This window comes from Canis aureus, chromosome 3 (assembly GCF_053574225.1).
Source record: "Canis aureus isolate CA01 chromosome 3, VMU_Caureus_v.1.0, whole genome shotgun sequence".
NCBI classification, from domain to species: domain Eukaryota; kingdom Metazoa; phylum Chordata; class Mammalia; order Carnivora; family Canidae; genus Canis; species Canis aureus.
This window is the reverse complement of record NC_135613.1, coordinates 68,147,393-68,165,774: the sequence shown is the minus strand read 5'-3', so window position 1 is coordinate 68,165,774 and position 18,382 is coordinate 68,147,393. Positions and strand designations below refer to the sequence as shown.

The 18,382-nt window shown below is 41.7% G+C and overlaps 2 protein-coding genes across 15 annotated transcripts; one reads left to right on the top strand and one right to left on the bottom strand.

Moving 5' to 3' along the window:
• Positions 1-151: 151 nt before the first annotated feature.
• On the bottom strand, positions 152-10,933 carry NKAPD1 (NKAP domain containing 1). Of its 9 annotated transcripts, XM_077893500.1 has the most exons (8): positions 10,793-10,933; positions 10,198-10,326; positions 9,996-10,105; positions 9,307-9,383; positions 7,894-7,994; positions 5,371-5,520; positions 3,990-4,043; positions 152-2,545 (listed from the first exon to the last, which is right to left on the bottom strand). In XM_077893500.1, the coding sequence occupies exons 4-8, from the start codon at positions 9,373-9,375 to the stop codon at positions 2,038-2,040; spliced, it is 882 nt and encodes a 293-aa protein (XP_077749626.1). In that variant the 5' UTR covers positions 9,376-9,383; positions 9,996-10,105; positions 10,198-10,326; positions 10,793-10,933; the 3' UTR covers positions 152-2,037. The 9 variants fall into 9 exon arrangements, with proteins under 9 accessions (XP_077749626.1, XP_077749622.1, XP_077749627.1 ...); XM_077893496.1 differs by lacking the exon at positions 9,996-10,105; XM_077893501.1 differs by lacking the exon at positions 9,996-10,105 and having other exon boundaries at positions 10,198-10,227; positions 10,793-10,905.
• A 9-nt stretch (positions 10,934-10,942) lies between these two features.
• PIH1D2 (PIH1 domain containing 2) lies at positions 10,943-17,610 on the top strand. 6 transcript variants are annotated; one of them, XM_077893491.1, is made up of 7 exons: positions 10,945-11,199; positions 11,504-11,709; positions 12,118-12,338; positions 13,152-13,275; positions 13,646-13,891; positions 14,813-15,072; positions 17,152-17,610. In XM_077893491.1, exons 3-7 carry the CDS (start codon positions 12,162-12,164, stop codon positions 17,284-17,286), a joined length of 942 nt encoding a protein of 313 aa, XP_077749617.1. In that variant the 5' UTR covers positions 10,945-11,199; positions 11,504-11,709; positions 12,118-12,161; the 3' UTR covers positions 17,287-17,610. The 6 variants fall into 6 exon arrangements, with proteins under 6 accessions (XP_077749619.1, XP_077749620.1, XP_077749617.1 ...); XM_077893493.1 differs by lacking the exon at positions 11,504-11,709 and having other exon boundaries at positions 10,943-11,199; positions 14,882-15,072; XM_077893494.1 differs by lacking the exon at positions 12,118-12,338 and having other exon boundaries at positions 10,944-11,199.
• The last annotated feature ends 772 nt before the right edge of the window (positions 17,611-18,382 follow it).

Here is an 18,382-nt window from a genome sequence, read left to right as displayed (position 1 = left end):
TCTTAATCCCATTTTAGGACTTAATATAGAGATCTCTGATTGGCAGGAACACTAGGAGTTTGTTCCAAGACCAGTAGTGCACATGAGAGATCTTAGGTTTTGAAGGGCCATCCTAAGCCAAATATAGAAGAGAAATTGGGGTTGAGAAAGGTGAAGAACAGAAAAACAGCTTTATTGCTTATACATGACCAAAAAAAGTAAACATGGCAAAAAACAAAACAGGCAAGATGTGTATTCTTGGGAAAGAAATAGGCCTGCTAGTCTGGGAGGAAGGGAAGGTCAGGACTGAGTAGAACCAACTTCCTGGAGACGCCTTGTTCCACTGGCCCATCTTCCTGAGTCTGTGCTAGAATCAGTACTTTTAAAGCACAGAAACAATACTAAAAAAAATTCGTGCTGAAAACTCCTTCCAACAGATTTCACTTACTCCAAGAACATAACAATTTGTCTTTAGGTTAAGAGGTAGTAGTTACAGACTGTTTTTCCCCCACCTTGGGCCCCTACCAATCCCAAAAGTAAAAATATACGCCATGGAACACTGACAATTAAGTACCAAAGTATTAATATTTCAAGTAAATATCCCCAAAGGTAGCACCTGCTTATAATCAAGGGATAGGGAGCCTCTAGCCAGCCATATATTTTATGACTAAACATTTTATTAGACATCTGTTCTGTAAAGAGAACAACTTTAGTAGTTAGAACTATAAAGTATTACCACCTCATGGAATGTTGTTATATTCTATTGCTGGTGTCTTACGCTGTCCTGCTGCCATGAAGCATTTCTGTATTCTACATGGGGAAAGTAAGGCCAGGGAGGTTAACTTACCTGTTCCAGATGTTGTAACTACCTAATTAGTGGTAGAACCAAAACTAAAGGTCTTGCATTTTCAAGCTTTCTACGCAGCCCATGAAGTGACAACCAGGAAAAACAATGGTGGGTCACTTGATATCCTGTCATAACGAACAAATTCACTTGTGTTCTGCCAGCCTTTTCTCCGTGACATTTTGGTTTCTTAGGATTTAACAGTAGGGATCACAGTATATAGCAAAGGGAAATACTATGGTCTCTGCTTGGTGCTTTAATCAGAAGGCAGACTGGGAAGAAGTAGGTGCGTCCCTGAGAAGCCTGTTTCATTTTGGAACTGATTCGACCTAGTTTCAGGGAAAATCTCAAGGTCATTAATAGATTTAGAAATGAACAAATATTTAAATTGGCAATTGCTACCCTGAATCCTGTTCAGAGCACCATGAGCATGACTAATTCCTAATTTTATCCCATTTGGTTGAGGACTTCCCCAAGATAACTAAAGAAATAATTTTGAACACAAGTCCATTTAGGCGATATACAGCAATGGAAGTAGAAAACCATTTACTATACCAATTACTATGTTTAGGGATATAGTGAGTGTAGCTATGGACCCTGTCCAGCAGGGAAACTTGACAGAAACCCTAGACTCCTAACAGCCGTCTATGGATGTTATCATGAAGGAAAAATGTTTTGCTCTTATACTCATCTTCTCATTAAATAAACTGGACCACATCTATGAGGCCAAAATACAGAAAGATCAAAGCACCAAGGCTGAAGACAAAAAAGGTCAAGTTGTGGCACCTATATAAACAGCAACACGATGTTCCCTTACAACATTCTACACAGCACCAGTTCCAATCCACCTCTTGATCCCAGCCCTTGCTTTCCCCAGATTCAACATCCCAATTAGTGTACCCAGGTTGTTATTGGATTCAGCCTTCTGGGTCCTTTAATTTGCTGTATATGCACTCTAACCTAAATGTGATTAATTGCAAAAAATAATCTCTTCGAGAAAACTTCATAACAAAATACCAGATTCCCTATTAACAGTAAGAGGATCAAGTTTAACAGGCCAAAATAGAAGACAAGAAGTCTGTCAGAACGAATGTAGATGGCACAGGACAGCTCTGACCTCAGGGCCCCTGTGCTGGGAATAGTCACTAGCAGAACCCCAAGGTGGAAGAGCTGTAAGTAACCAGTCAGATGGGAAATGGAGAATGTCTCCTCATCTAATCCTCCTCTGAACTCTCTGCAGACCTTTCATCTGTAGCCACTTTCCAATTTGTGCGTTTATTTGTCCTCTCTTGTATTTCATTGTTAACTAGAGGGATGTGAACATTTTTCTCGCTCTTTTTCCTTTTGGTTTTCTTAGTCTCTCTTTCCTCACCTTCCTCAGAACTGCTGGATGCAGAATCATCCGACTGGGAAGTGTCACTTTCTGCATCCAAGAATAAAGCAGATTTTTTGAGAGACTTTTTCCTGGATTTTTTCTTGCGCTTATGTGGTTGTTTCCTTTTCCTGGTACTAGAAGTCCCGGTTTCTTCCGAGAACTCACTTGAGGAATCTGCTGTTATATCTGTGGCTTCTTTTTTGCTTTTCTTCTGTTTTTTGTGTGACTTTTTTTTCTGCTTTTTTTTGTGGGATTTCTTTGACTTCTTGTGTTTGTGAGACTCGTGGGTAGATGATTTTACTTGAGGAGATGTTTTTTTTCCATTGGTAATATCTTGCTGATCACTACTAACAAAAAAGAGAAACTGCTTTACTATAGAAAATAAAAAGCGTATTTATATTTTAGTATTGAGCATTCTGGATAGAAAGTTGGGGCTGGGGCACCTGAGTGGCTCAATCAGTTAAGTGTCTGACTTCAGCTCAGGTCATGATCTCAGAGGTCCTGGGATTGAGACCCACATCAGGCTCCCCGCTTAGCGGGGAGAGTCTGCTTCTCCCTCTGCCCCTCCCATTGCTCATGCTCTCTCTCTAATAAAATCTTAAAAAAAAAAAAAAAAAAAAAGTAAGTAGGGGTTAACATCTGAATTTTTAACTAAGAGCTTTAACAAAGGATTACTATGAGACTTTATCACTCTGAGTTTTATTTCCTTATTTTGTTTTCTTAAAATTAAGGTAAAAATTCTAATCTGCCAAACTGAGTTACTGTATTGAATACTATGTATAAAAACCTAAATGTTGGGCAGCCCCGGTGAGGCAGCGGTTTAGCGCCGCCTGCAGCCCAGGGCGTGATCCTGGAGACCCTGGATTGAGTCCCACGTCAGGCTCTCTTCATGGAGCCTGCTTCTCCCTCTGCCTGTGTGTCTCTGCTACTCTCTCTCTCTCCTCTCTCTCTCTCTCTCTCTCTCTATGAATAAATAAATAAAATCTTAAAAAAAAAAAAAAAACCTAAATATTGGAATCCCTGGGTGGCTCAGCAGTTTAGCACCTGGCTTTGGCCTAGAGCATATTCCTGGAGTCCCGGAATCGAGTCCCACATCATGCTCCCTGCATGGAGCCTGCTTCTCCCTCTGCCTGTGTCTCTGCATCTCTCTCTGTGTGTCTCTTATGAATAAATAAATAAAATCTTATTAAAAAAAAAAAAACAAAACTAAATGCTGGGGTACCTGGGTGTCTCAGTGGTTGAGCATCTGCCTTTGGCTCAGGTCATGATCCCGGAGTCACGGAATCAAGTCCCACATCGGGCTCCCTGCAGGGAGCCTGCTTCTCCCTCTGCCTCTGTCTCTGCCTCTCTCATGAATTAAAAAAAAAAACAACAAAAAAAAAAACAGGGATGCCTGGGTGGCTCAGTGGTTGGGTGTCTGCCTTCAGCTCAGGACGTGATCCTGCAGTCCCGGGATCGAGTTCCACGTTGAGCTCCCTGCAAGGAGCCTGCTTCTCCCTCTCCCTGTGTCTCTGCCTCTCTCTGTGTCTCTCATAAATAAATAAAATCTTAAAAAAAAAAAAAAAAACCTAAATGATATATATATATGCAGAACATCAATCAGGAAAAGGCAATATACCAATTATCTCCCCACAAAATTGCCTGTTATTTTTCTGGGTTACATTTTTAATGGCAAACGTCATCTCCTTTGTAAAATTAGGAACCCAATTTTACGATACTATACGTCAGTACAGACTTAGTATTAATCTTACAGCTTCTAGCTTTTTTTTTCAATAAGCCTATTTATCTTACCTGTCTGTTTCAAATTCTTCAGGGTATAACTCTTTATAACCACTGTGACCCCATCTGTAAGATGACATATTTCATTACATGTATTAGAGCAATGCATACATTTTTGAAAATTAAAAAAAAAAGAGACTCAGGAGTACATGCAGACACAGACATGCACAGAGAACAAAGGAAATAGAGATAATGATAGAGCCAATCCCATCTTCAAGCTCAGTAACTTAGTTGGCTACATTTTTTGTACTGCGTTATTATTTCAGACACAAAGGATTCTTTTGTCCATTTGTAAGAGAACTTGCCATTCTCAGGAAACACTAAGGAACTCTTCTATCCTGCTCTTTAGCTGTAAAGTGCTTCTCCAAAAACAACTTGTAACAATACTGTCTACAATGGGACAATTTTTTTTTTTTTACACAGCAATCCTATTGAGATGTAATTCCCAGGCCAGGAAATTCATCCTTTTTTATTTTTTTTTCACCCTTTTTTAAAGTGTACAATTCAGTAGCTTTTAGTATATTCAGAGTTGTGCAACCATCAACCACTATCTAATTTCAGAACATTTTCATCACCCAAAAAGGAACTCCATTCCTTAGCAGTCACTCTCCATTCCTCCCTCTCCTGTAGCCCATGGCAACCATGAGTCTACTTTCTGTCTACAGATTTGTCTGTTCTGGACAGATCATATAGATAGAATCATATAATAAATGGTTCTTTGTGTCTGGCTTTTTTCACCTGTTTTCAAGGCTCACCCCTGTTGTAGCATTCATCAGTACTTTATTCCTTTCACCATCAAGTAACATTCCATTCATCCGCCCCCCCTTATCTGTAGTTTCGCTTTCTAGAAGCAGTTGCCCTCCTTCTGTCATATTGTCAAGAGGTCAGGAGTAGCCTAGTGGTACTCAAAATGCCTGCATCATTCACTTCACTTCATCTCACCACATAGGCATTTTATCATCTCATATCATCACAAGAAGAATGGTGAGTACAGTACAATTTTTGATAGATGACATTCACATAAATTGTATTATAGTAAATTGTTATAAATGTTCTATTTTTATTTAATCTCTTACTGTCCCCAGTTTAGAATTTAAACTTTATCATAGGTATGTACGTATAGGAAAAAACAGAGTATATATAGGGTTCAGTACTAGGCAGTTTCAGGCAACCACCAGGAGTCTTGGAACATAGCCCCCATGGATAAGGGGGAACTACTGTACCACATTTTGTTTATCCATTCAGCAGTTGATAGACATTTGGGTTTCCACTTTTTGGCCATTATGATAATCATGCTATGAACATTTGTGTGAAATTTTTGTCAAAATAATTTTTAAAAGTACACATTCTCAGGCCAAATATTATTAATGGTCACAAGAATTTAGTTACAAACCTGTCCGGCATATTAGCTTCATAATCATATAACTTCTTGTTCCAGGATTTAGCCTTAAGAAAATCATCTTCCAGTGCCCCAGAAATTTCATTCTTTGGCCTCCAATAGTCTCTTTGACTTTCTTCATCAAAACCATCACTACGCATCCGGCTATAAGGAAAAGCAGAACTTTTACAATGAAAAGCAATCAGTGAGGTTCCTTTATGGAATGTCAATGCATAAAACCCATTGAATAGGGACACCTGGGTAGCTCAGTGGTTGACCGTCTGTCTGCCTTCGGTTTAGGTCAGGATCCAGGGATCCTGGGATCAAGTCCTGCATAAGGCTCACTATGGGGAGTCGGCTTCTCCCTCTGCCTATGTCTCTGCCTCTCTGTCTCTTATGAATAAATAAATAAACACTGAAAAAAAAACTATTGAACAAACTAAAAGGAAAATAAAACCACTTGATATTGTGTTTAAAAAAAACAACAATAGGGGATCCCTGGGTGGCTCACCAGTTTGGCACCTGCCTTTGGCCCAGGGTGTGATCCTGGGGTCCTGGAATTGAGTCCCACATCGGGCTCCTTGCATGGGACCTGCTTCTCTCTCTGCCTGTGTCCCTGCCTCTATGTCTCTCATGAATAAAATCTTTAAAAAAAAAAAAAAAAGGCAAAAAGACGTGATCTCTTCCTCTCTGTTAAGTCTGAACAGTTGTTCAGTGAAAATCTGACCATTACTACCCAACCTATTGCAGAATACAAGACAAAATGACTTATGAACTGTGGCATGCTATAGCTCACTGATTCTCAAGTACAAGGGCATGCAAAGAGGAAAGTAGAGCATAATCACAGCTAGGGACATTTCAAACTACCCTAGAAATATACTCTCTTCCCAGAAAACTAGTAATTTGCTATCATGAGGGCTTAATAACAGTAGGAGCAAGGCCTAACCCATGAGTATGCTGGGGAAGAAAAACAGTTGAGAACCAAGGGATACAGCCTGTGCTTATAAGATCCACTAACAAATCACTAAGAAAGCTAATGAATTACCAAAAATGTTTAAGGGCCTCCTATATGCTAGGCACTATTCTAGCTGCAGGGAAAGAGATAATCAGAATCCCCACTTCCAAAGAGATTATGTTTTAAAGATTTATTATACTATGACAGGTATCGATAATTCACTCTAAAAACAACATTTTGTTCCTGGAAATGCCTTTTGGAATTGAACCACCAACAGAAGACAAATTATCTGCACCAACTTTATTTCTAAATTCTCAAAGGACCATCTTCAGCAAGAAAACAGACTGCAAAGATATTTATTTTTATACTGAGCCTCTGCCTTCTTTACTGTGGATACCCTGAATATTTTCTTGTCTAAAGCCCTTCACAGGGGCAGCCTGAGTGGCTCAGGGGTTTAGTGCTGCCTTCAGCCCAGAGCCTGATCCTGGAGACCCAGGATCCAGTCTCACATCAGGCTCTCTGCATGGAGCCTGCTTCTCCCTCTGCCTGTGTCTCTGCCTCTCTCTCTCTCTCTCTCTCTGTGTGTGTCTCTCTCATGAATAAATAAATAAATTCTTTAAAAAATAAAAAAAAATTTTAAAAAGCCCTTCACATATAGCCAATCACACTCCAAATCCTGAGTATGCCACAGGCACACTCCCTTTTTTTTAAATATCTATTAACTATTCCCTCAGTGGCTTTAGAAATCAGCATTATTACTAGTCATTTTTCATACATACAGCTCTACACTAACAGGCATATGAAGCCCAAGAGATATTTCCAATAATTCAGAGATTTCTATACCTCCACAGACAACTGGATAATTATGCATTTCACATTGAAATTATTAAAAAGGTAATGTGAAAAGCTGAGTGCCCCAACACAGCAAGTAGATGGGGTAAAGAAAAGGCTGAGAGAGGGGATCCCTGGGTGGCTCAGCAGTTTGGCGCCTGCCTTTGGCCCAGGGCTTGATCCTGGAGACCTGGATCGAGTCCCACGTCGGGCTCCCTGCATGGAGCCTGCTTCTCCCTCTGCCTGTGTCTCTGCCTCCGTGTGTGTGTGTGTGTGTGTGTGTGTGTGTGTCTCATGAATAAATAAAATCTTTAAAAAAAATTTTAATTAAAAAAAAAAAAAGAAAAGGCTGAGAGAGAATCAAAGACTAATAGGGGAAAGGAATGAATAATAACTAAGTGACCCTAAGTCAGGAACAGAAAATCTTAAAAGCCACCAGACAAGGTCTGGATACACAGAATCCTTAACTTTTAAGATTGTTCAAGGTAGAATTTTTTAATCATCCATTGCAAATAAATACTAAGAGTTAAGCCACATGCACCATAACCATTACTTTTTATTTTTGGGTCTAGATTTATGAAGAAGGAAGGCTTAAAGATTCACAGAACTGAACTCCTCTATCTTTAGCATACTAAAATGCTTTTATTTATTTATTATTATTATTATTTTTTTAAATAAAATGCTTTTAAATGAAAGTTGAAGGTTCTGAACAAGATCTAAATTAATACTGGTTCTCAAAGCTGCAACTTCACCTTGAACTACTGGGTAACATTTTCCTCCTGGTCCCCCGGTAAGCATCTTCCATCTGTTTCTCCAGTTCTCTTATTTTCCACATATCTGATTCCTCCTGAATCTAGATTAAAAAAAAAAAAAAAAAAAACTAAAAATAACATTTTACATCACAGAAAAGTAACTGACTAATATACTCTGTACTAATTATTGCATTACAGAGTAGGTTATAAGCAGGAACCTGAGAAACAAATCATGGATTCTCTAGAGTGGCTAAATAATCCAACCCAGAGGGACACCTGGGTGGCTCAGTGGTTGAACGTCTGCCTCTGGCTCTGGGTGTGGTCCTGGGGTCCTGTGATCGAGTCCTACATTGGGCTCCCTGTAGGGAGCCCGCTTCTTCCACTGTCTATGTCTCTGCCTCTCTCTGTGTCTCTCTCATGAATGAGTAAATAAAATCTTAAAAAATATAATAATAATTATAATCTGACCCCGTGAATCTCAAATATGTAGAATCCTACAGCAACAGACCTTTTTAACCCTGCATAGACTCATTTATCACTGTATTTTGTAATTAAGCTGCAATTATCAAATGATAACCCTTTATGTTTCAATTTAGTCACCAAGTTCTTTGGATTTATCTCCTAATTCCTCATCTTCATCCCTGTCATTGTTTTCATATGAACTCATCCTCATCTCTCAACTGGAGCACTGCAATTGCCTAACTGGTGTCTCTATTGTTTCACTCCATCTAATCCATCCCCTAATCCAGTTAATAAACCATCTTTCTAAAATACAAAACCCTGCTTAAAAACATTTGATAGGGCAGCCCCGGTGGCGCAGTGGTTTAGCACCGCCTGCAGCCCAGGGTGTGATCCTGGAGACCAGGGATCAAGTCCCATGTTGGGCTCCCTGCATGGAGCCTGCTTCTCCCTCTGCCTGTGGCTCTCATGAATAAATAAATAAAATCTTAAAAAAATTTTTTTTTGATAGCTTCTTTATTGTTTAGAGGAAAAGTCCAATCTCCAAGCATCACAATCCAATTCTAATTCTCCACTTGAACCTTATCTTCTGTCACTACTCTGCCCCACATTCCTTACTTTCTGGATGCACACAATTTCTTGCCATGCTCCAAAGTGCTTCATGCTCTTTTCTGTTGCCCTATGAGTACATGAGGTTCTGTCTGGAATGATATTTTACAGCTGGTAAATTTGAACCTGTTCATCAAGAAACTAATTCAAATATAGCGGTTCAAATACCATGCATTCTTGCCAAGACTCTCCTAATACGCCAAGGCAGATTTCATTACAGTATGTATCAAATTGATTGTAATTATCTATTTTATTCATCTTTGTATCTCCAAAGTACCAAAATCATGCTTGGCACACTGTATGCCTCCAATAAATGTTGGGGAATAGCTAGTTTGTACGCCTCACCTTATTGTGAGCATCTGTGTGCCGGATGACATTCCTCAGGAGGACTTTCCCCAGTGGAACACGGGACATTCTTCAATCTGAAACGAATCAGTAGATAACATTTAATAACAATAATTTCCTTCATTACCTTATCTTTTATTACAATGTTATAAAGAAGCATGAGATAAAGGAAAGATCACTAAACAAGAAGTCAGAGGTCCTCAGGGGTAGTTTTCCCTTCACCATTCAAAGGGGAAAATGGGGATGCCTAGGTGGCTGAGAGGGTTAAGCGTCTGCCTTCAGCTCAGGTCATGATCCCAGGGTGCTGGGATGGAACCCAGCATCATCCCACTCCCTGATCAGTGGGGAATGTGCTTCTCCTTCTGCCTCTGCTCCTCCCCGCACTTAAATAAATGAAAATTTTTTTAAAAAGGGGGGGGGGGGCGGAATGCCTGACCACACTAATGTGAAGATGAATGTGCCTTGAGATAGTGGACATCCAAGTCCTTTGAAACGGCACGGAATTAAGTGCCTTCAAGAGCACCATTTTATTTAATCCTCAAAACAACTCCATGTTTTATATAAAGCAAGCATCTTCATTCCTGTTTTGCAGATGAAATTCCCCTCAGCCAGAGAACCTAAAGCAAACAAAGTCCAGAGGAGAAAATCAACTTTCGAATCCCAAAATCAGTTTGTGATGAAGCATATACTTAGATCTGACGATGTCAGGGACCACGAGTGTCAACATTTGCCATCAGATGCAGAGACGCCCTACATTTCTCCACTCAGAGGAATCTTACTTTGTACTTTGTACAGAAGCCTCCAAAAAAAAAAAAAAAAAAAAAAAGATGACAAGGATATTCAGTGTGTATCTCCCAGCGGTTTTGAGCAACCACCCCACAGCTCACTCACCCCTCGGTCCTGAGGAAATCAGGCATCTTGCTAGTGTGAGACGAAGAACCACTCCATTACAAGATCTCCTCCGACCCAGGAAGCCAAGGAGTCAGGGCTCAGAGGCAGCTCTGCAGCTTCACCCGAGTCCTTCGTGAAAACGCAGCCTTCCCACCGGTTACTGTGCCCTCCGCCGTGGCCCAGGCCGCGGCTGCCTCTCCCCCAGCCCACAGCGACAGCAAGAGCTCTTTCCGGACTGAGGCCGGAGGCTGCGCCGGCGCGGAACCCGGCGGCCGGCGGGACGCGGCATGCCCCGCTCGCGCTCCTCTGGGACGGCCCCGGGGCCTGGGCGCCGCTCTCCCGAAGGGCTGGGGACGCTCCGGACGGGCACACCCCTCGCCTGGGCCCCAACAAATACCCGGAGCGCCCGGAGGGGCGGGAGGGGAGGGGGAGGGGCGGGAGGGGAGGGGAGGGGAGGGGAGGCTTCCAAGTGGAAGGCAGAAAATACGCCGCCGTCTCTGTCACCGGGATCCCTGCCCCCCAGCGGCCACGGAGCTCGGGGTAACCTTCCCTCCAAACGCCCTCCCCGTACAAACACACACAAACACACCCATACCGTGCGCCGCAGCCTCGCGTGGCGGGGACTGGGGGGGAGCAATCGGTCTGGGAGACAAGGGAGCGGGCTTCCCTTCCAGGCCGGAAGTCGTGCTCCGGAGAAACGCTTCCCACCCCCTGGAGACCCAGGGACACCCCCCACCCCCCCACCCCCACCACCCCCCGGGAGGGTGTCCAGCCGCCTCTCGAGGTGGAAAGGCGCCGAAGCCAGGGAGGCGGGCGCCTTCCTGGAAAAGAAGTGGGTCGGCCTCAGCGGAAAAGCAAGCCCAACACCAGAAGGGGAAGATCCCGGAACTGGACGTGAAAACACCGTTCTCCCTGGAGCTTTCCGGACCCAATTAGAGGTTGTACCCGGCCCGGTTACCGTGGTAACAGGCGTCGCGGTTTGTCAAGGAACCGAGGGAAGAGGTGGGTGCGCCGCCCGCTGGAAGGGTTGTCCTTTACCGAAGCCTCCCGTGGAGTTCAGCCCTAGTAGAGTATTCGGGGGACGCACAGCTCCTCTTTTCCTCATTCTGTGGCAGCTGTGGGACGCCCCTCGGGGGGTGGGGGGTGGCGAGGGAGGTTGTCCCTTGGCACAGGATGCTCTTAGGAAGTGTCCCAGCCTCCCTGCAGCAGCACAGCTCGTTCTCCCAGTAACCTACGAGGTAGGTATTATCGCCTTCGCTTGCAGGAGCATAAACTGATACATAACTTAATTACATTATCTGCAAAGGCTGCGATTGGGATCGAGGCGTTGTGCCTTCGGAAGCCATGCTCTCAGCTACTGAGCTTTGAGGGACGTGTCCTGGGGCCTCTGGCAGGGTCAGGACTGCATAGGCACGGGTCAGCCAATACCCCGGACCTGAGCAAGAGGCTGGGTCCCTGGGAATGCAGACTTTGACCACTCTACCCTCCGCGCGGGCGGGGGTCAAGGCAGAGGTGAGGACTTGTGGTCTGAGGGGACAACCTGAGATCCTAAGAAGGGGGACTAGATAATTAGGGAAATAGGTAAAAAAGAGTAGTGCTGATGGGGTTCTTGGGTGGCTCAGTCGGTGAAGCTTCTGCCTTCAGCTCAGGTCATGATCTCGGTCCTGGGGTGGAGCCCCCGGTCAGGCTCCCTGCTCAGCGGGGACTCTGCTTCTCCTTCTCCCTTGGCCCTTCCCCCTGCTTGTTTCTCTCTCCCTCAAATAAATAAATAAAATCTTGAGAAAAAAAAAAAAAGTGGTTCTGAGCCACAGTCTTTTAGACACAGGGTGCTATCTTCACCAAAACAATTCCTGACCTGTGCCGCCTCCTCCAAAAGAAGAAACAAATCATTAGTCACATGTCCTTTTTTTCTCCCCGAAGCCCTGTCTTTCCACAGACTCAAGAGGCCTATTTTCAGGTCCACCATGGAGTCTTCCTCAAAGGGTCGGCTCACCCAGGTTACTCAGCTCTGGAACCTCCTAGATGATCTGGCTGAAAGTGATCCTGAGAGCTATAAAAAGTTCATTCAGCAGCAGCTCAAAGAAGGGAAAGAGCTCTGTGCTGCCCCAGAACCACAGCTCTGTCTACAAAGCAGGATCCTGGTCTGTCGCCTTGGTACTCAGGGGCGGTCGGTGTTGAGGGAAAGAATCCTGAGTAATCAAAGAATCACTTACCTTTAGCTATTGCTACTTTAAGAAAACTTGAAAGACCTTTAGCTATTGCTACTGTAACAAAACTTGAGAGGAACCACCACTCCAAAGGGAGAGTGAAACATAGTGTGGAAGATTAGATTGAAGGAGTAACAATGGGAAATTCACAGTTGATATATTTTGGAGATCTCAAAGTGAGCGATTTTCTATTAGAATAAAAAACAAGTGGGACACCTGGGTGGCTCAGTGGCTGAGCATCTGCCTTTGGCTCAGGTCATGATCCAGGGGTCCTGGGATCAAGTTCTGCATCGGGCTCCCCACAGGGAGCCTGCTTCTCCCTCTGCCTATGTCTCTACTTCTTTGTGTCTCTCATGAATAAATAAATCTTTTTAAAAAAATGTAATGATTTAACAGAGACTCGCAGAGTTGGAGGTTTTCCACATAAAGAGAACTTAACTTACTTCGCTGGAAGGTAAGGAAGTTGGTGACGCAGGGTCATACCTGGAATAGCTGCTTAGATCACTGCCCCCTCCTTCCTCCCAGTTCCTCTGGGAGCAGCAACTGGATCTTGATGAAAAGTCAGTGGCTTCAGGGAAATCAGATAACAGTACAATTTCTCAAACACAGTTTTAATGAATGGAAAGGCTTACTCGGAGTCTAAAATTCTCACACTCCAAATTCTGTGATGAGCTACCTTTAGGATATTTTTAAATGAAAAAAAAAAGACCCTAGGTTTTGAGATGTGCAAAATTATTTGCTTTTTAGAAACCAAAGGAAAAAGTACTTTTTATTAACCTGTGTCAGTGGAAAAGGATCCCAGCTCCTCAATCAGCCACTCATCCAGTACTTATAAGTGTTGGCAAACCAGAAGATATGTCTGAGACATCAGGTACATAGAATTAAGGGAGAGAAAGTATATTTTAAAAACTTTATTGGGAATAAGCATGGGCCAGATTTTACTTGGTAAAAGGCATTACAAGTAAAATATTTTATTTGGCTATAATGTAGTTAATAACTAATAAGCATACTTTTATTTATATGAATTGAATGCTGCTCAGTTTTTCTCATTGTGACCCATATAAAATGCCAAGAAATGCCCTAATTGGAAATTTTTGTATTGAGCACCATTGTGATTATCTCTGAAAAATACAGAATTTATGCTTACTAGCTTTATCCAAGATTATGACTTAATATATTACCTGACAGTATCATTAGTGAAACAAGTTGTCTTCATTTCACATCCTCTGAATTAAACACAGATGTTTATACAGTCATCAGTGTTGCCTACAATCCTGATGTTCTCCAGGCAGCAGAAAAGGACCAAGTGAAAAAAGACCAGTTAATACGGATGGCCATGAAATGCATTGAGGAAAAATTCCAATTCACTCTCTCACACTCTTACAGTATCACTAAATTTAGAATAAAAGGAAGCATTGAAAGGATGAAACAAAATCTGATGGGAATGCAAGCTCACCCTACAGATTTAAGAGAGAAAATGAGAAAGGGTAAGTTAATAACCGTAAGGGGGAAATTTAACTGATCTAAAATTGTTTTGGATCCTGTGTACATTTTGCAAACCAAAAATCTTGATTTTAAAAGATGAGAAACTTAAGATAGAAAAATATAAAGATTAGATGTTAGAAATATTAACATGTCCTTAAACATTTTTAAATCCTGCAAACTTTTTAACCCAGCTCTTTAAGATTATTTAAGATTTTATTTATTTGGGGAGGGTGCAGAGGGAGAGAGAGGAGACAGAGAGAGAATCTCAAGCAGACTCCCCACTGAGCATAGAGCCCAACTCGGGGCTCAATCTCACAACCCTGAGATCACGACCTGAATGAAATCAAGAGTCGGATGCTTTGGGGGATCCCTGGGTGGCTCAGCAGTTGAGCATCTGCCTTCAGCCCAGGGTGTGATCCTGGAGTCTCAGGATCAAGTCCCACATTGGGCCCCCCGCATGAAGCCTGCTTCTCTCTCTGCCTGTATCTCTGCCTCTCTCTGTGTGTCTCTCATGAATAAATAAATAAAATATTTTTTAAAATAAAAAAAAAAAGAGTCAGATGCTTAACTGACTGATCTACCCAGGTGCCCTGGGTTTAAGATTTTTTTGTTTAAGGTTTTATCCATTCATGAGAGACAGAGAGAGAGGCAGAGACATAGGTAGAGGGAGAAGCAGGCTCCCCACCAGGAGCCCAATGCAGGACTCGATCCCAGGACTCCAGGATCATGTCCTGAGCCAAAGGCAGATGCTCAACCACTGAGCCACGCAGGCATCCCAAGATTCTTTTAAGATTCCTAAATGAATTTAGTTTCAGTTTTATTTGCCATTTTGGCTAACACCACATCTATTACAGTTCATAGCCTGATAATATTTTATGTTGTTGATTAATCTTATGATTTAATCTCACCCTTTTTTCTATAAGAACTAACCTTTGAAGAGATAAGTAGTACTCTGAGCAATCCAGATCACTTTCAACTTTTATTGCCAAAAGGCGAAGTTTCAAGCAAAAAAAGATGTCTGATTGAGGAGATTTCCAGTACAGAGATCCAGGTAGAGATGAAGGAACCAACCTATGAATTAAAAATTGTGGCTGACCAGAAGGAGAAACCTCAGAAAATTGAAATAAAAGTTGAATTACCTGGTATTAATTCAGTGTCTCTCTGTGACCTTAGTGTTTCTGAGGTAAGTCGAATAAGTAATACCATAAATTGTATCAGTCAACACAATATATTATGCTGTAGTAACAAACTCCACAATCTCAGTGGTTTATACCAGTTTGCTCAGGTTACATGTCAGGTAGACCTGCTCTGTTCCAGGAGTCTTGCACATTTTAAGATACAGGTGGAGGAGGAATTCCCATTTGAGATATGCCATTCTCATGGAAGAGGAAAACAAATGGCCAAGCCATGCAATAGATCCTAAACTTTCTCTCAGACATAGTATATGTCACTTTTACTCACATTCTGTTGTCTAAAGCTAAGGCATAAGGCTAAATCCTCCATCAATAGGGCTGGGAAGAATATTCTTTTATTTATTTATTTATTTATTTATTTATTTATTTATTTATTTATTTATTTAATTTATTTATGATAGACATAGGGAGAGAGAGAGGCCGAGGAGGAGGGAGAAGCAGGCTCCATGCCAGGAGCCCGATGTGGGACTCGATCCTGGGACTCCAGGATCGCGCCCTGGGCCAAAGGCAGGCGCCAAACCGCTGAGCCACCCAGGGATCCCCTGGGAAGAATATTCTTACAGGTAGTCATTGACTTCAAATGGCAGGAATGTATACCCCTCTAACACAAAAAGAACAAAAAATTGGCAAAAGTCCTAGAATCTGCCACAGTCCACTCTCAAGATGACAAAAATTTGCTTCTTTCTCCAAGAAAGTTACCCCTAATCCCAGTATCAGACTCTAAACTATAGGATTTTGCCATTGTAATCTGCATTCTCCTCCTGAACACAGACCTATGAGCTGAAAAGACAAGTAATCTACTGCCATAGCCCCATGCACCATACAATTTGGAATGGAGAGAGGATAACCATAATTAACAGTCTCAGTTTGGAAATGGGGAAAATATGAGGCTTACTGGTGCACAGCAATTCTGAAATCCTGATAGGCAGATACTATGAGGGTATCTCTCCTGCAGGTAGAGGATGTTCTTGATTAGGTTCCACTACAAGATTCCTTGATTACCTAGCCCCCTAGTTCCATTGTTTTCCAGGACTTTCAGCTTCATTCTTTGGATGGTGTTTCCCTTTTTCTGACTCACACTGGCCACGTCGGAAAAGAACATTGGAGGGTATACCACCATTACATGCTGAGCAGTTTACTCTGTTAAATGTTTTGGGAATGATGGGCATAGAAAGGTCATTTTAAATGTTTTAGTCTAGGCTGGTAGTGTTTTATTTGATTCCGATCAGTGCCACTCCCCATAATTCTTTATTAGACATGTTCATTCATTTTTCAGTTCCCTTTTTTTTTTTCTTAATTGCTGTCTTGTGAGCCAAATGTAAGGATTAACTGAGCTCCACCTTAAGCCAGTGAGAGGTTTTAACAAAGAGTGTAATATATGATGTGTGATTCAATCTTTACTGCTAGGCTGTCTTCATCAGTCTTTGTTGCTATGAAATAATTTGTTTTATTTTTTACTGGGCTAAAATAAAAATTAGTTCCATTTCTCAGTCCTGATGTCTTAGAATTTCTGGGCTTTGTATTCTTTAAATACTACTTGCAAAAAAAAAATACTACTTGCAAACTGGGAAATTGTTTTCTAAGCTCGTCTCTTTTTGTAGTAGTTTATTAAATGTAGTCAATGGAAACAATGCATGCAACCAACATTCTATTTTCACACTTCTTTACCTCAAGCCACAAATTAACAAGGTACGTCTTTTAAATTACTGTGATAAAACTATCAGTTTTACGAAGGGTTTTATCACTATAAAACGCAGATCACCATTTTTCCTATTGTCAGTAAATTTTCCTCACTGTTTGCTGGTCAGCCACAAAGTCAATGCCACATAACCTAGGATGGCAACACCCAACTTATGGCACTGTATCAGTTAACTTTTGATGTATTGAGCAGCAATAACAAAAAACCTCAAAACCTCGGGGAGTTTACAACAGCAACTGTACAGCTCATTGCAAGTCACATGGCAGTAAGTGGGATCCTCCTCTTATGGAAAAGGAGTGAATAACTGGGAATGACACAATAACACATATTTTAACCAGGAAATACTTTCTCTTTTCATCTTTTAAAATAGGATGATTTATTGATTGAGGTCTCTGAGAAGTACAGATTACATCTGAATCTTCCGGAATCTGTGAATACTGAAATGACTACAGCCAAATTTATCAAAGAGAAAGCTACATTAATCATCACAATGCCATTGGTATAAGTCAAGAGCATCATCTGCTTTGGGTTTTCAGTGCTGACTAAAGACATGTGAATAATAGGACCTTCATTATGGGTGACATTATGGGTGAAGAAGTAATGGTTTACCTGAAACATTAGTATTTTCTAAGAGTTCTTTTTGATGGAATGAGATTTTCTCATCAACTTATGTTTGTCTTTTTTTCCTTCTTCTCAAACTTGGCTAGAAGCAGAAACTATTAAAATAGTATTGCCATGATAGATGGTTTTGAAGCCATTTCTCTTAAAGTAACAAATTGTCATTTGGGAAAATTCTTTGTGTTTCCAAGTAAATTGTGAAAATTCTTGATTTACTGGTTGAAATTCTGGTTTACTTGGTTGTCAGTAGCAAAGTTTTACCTCAGGAATAAATCCCACACTGTACATGTGAAGCAATGAAAGTTTCCTCTGGCTATACAGTTACAGGGCCAATGTAATTCTATGCAAACATATGCTTCTATGAAACAGCTCTGGTGGGAGGAGTCCAAGCTACCCAGACAGATCTTTTAATATTAAATATGGACTTGTCGAGCAGCCCTGGTGGCTTAGCGGTTTAGCGCCTGCCTTCAGCCCAAGGTGTGATCCTGGAGGCCCGGGATCAAGTCCCATGTCCCGGCATGGAGCCTGCTTCTCCTTCTGCCTGTGTCTCTGCCTTCTCTCTCTGTGTCTCTCATGAATAAATGGATAAAATCTAAATAAATAAATAAATAAATAAATAAATAAATAAATAAATAAATAAATATCAGTCTGTGAGCTGGATACAGTGATGCAGTAACAGTAACTAGACTGCTTATTGCTCCTAAGTAACTTATTGCTCAGAAGATGCAAAATACATCTAACCCTAAGAAAAAGGATATGACTTTGGGACAAGTGCCTTTCTCCCAGGAAAGTATTTTTTTTAAACTTATTCATTTATTTATTCATGAGAGACACAGAGAGAGAGAGGCAGAAATAGGCAACGGGAGAAGCAGGCTCCCTGCGGGACTTGATCCCAGGAACCCAGGATCACACCCTGAGCCAAAGGCAGACACTCAACCACTGAGCCACTCAGGCATCCCCTATGAAAATAATTTCAAAAAGAC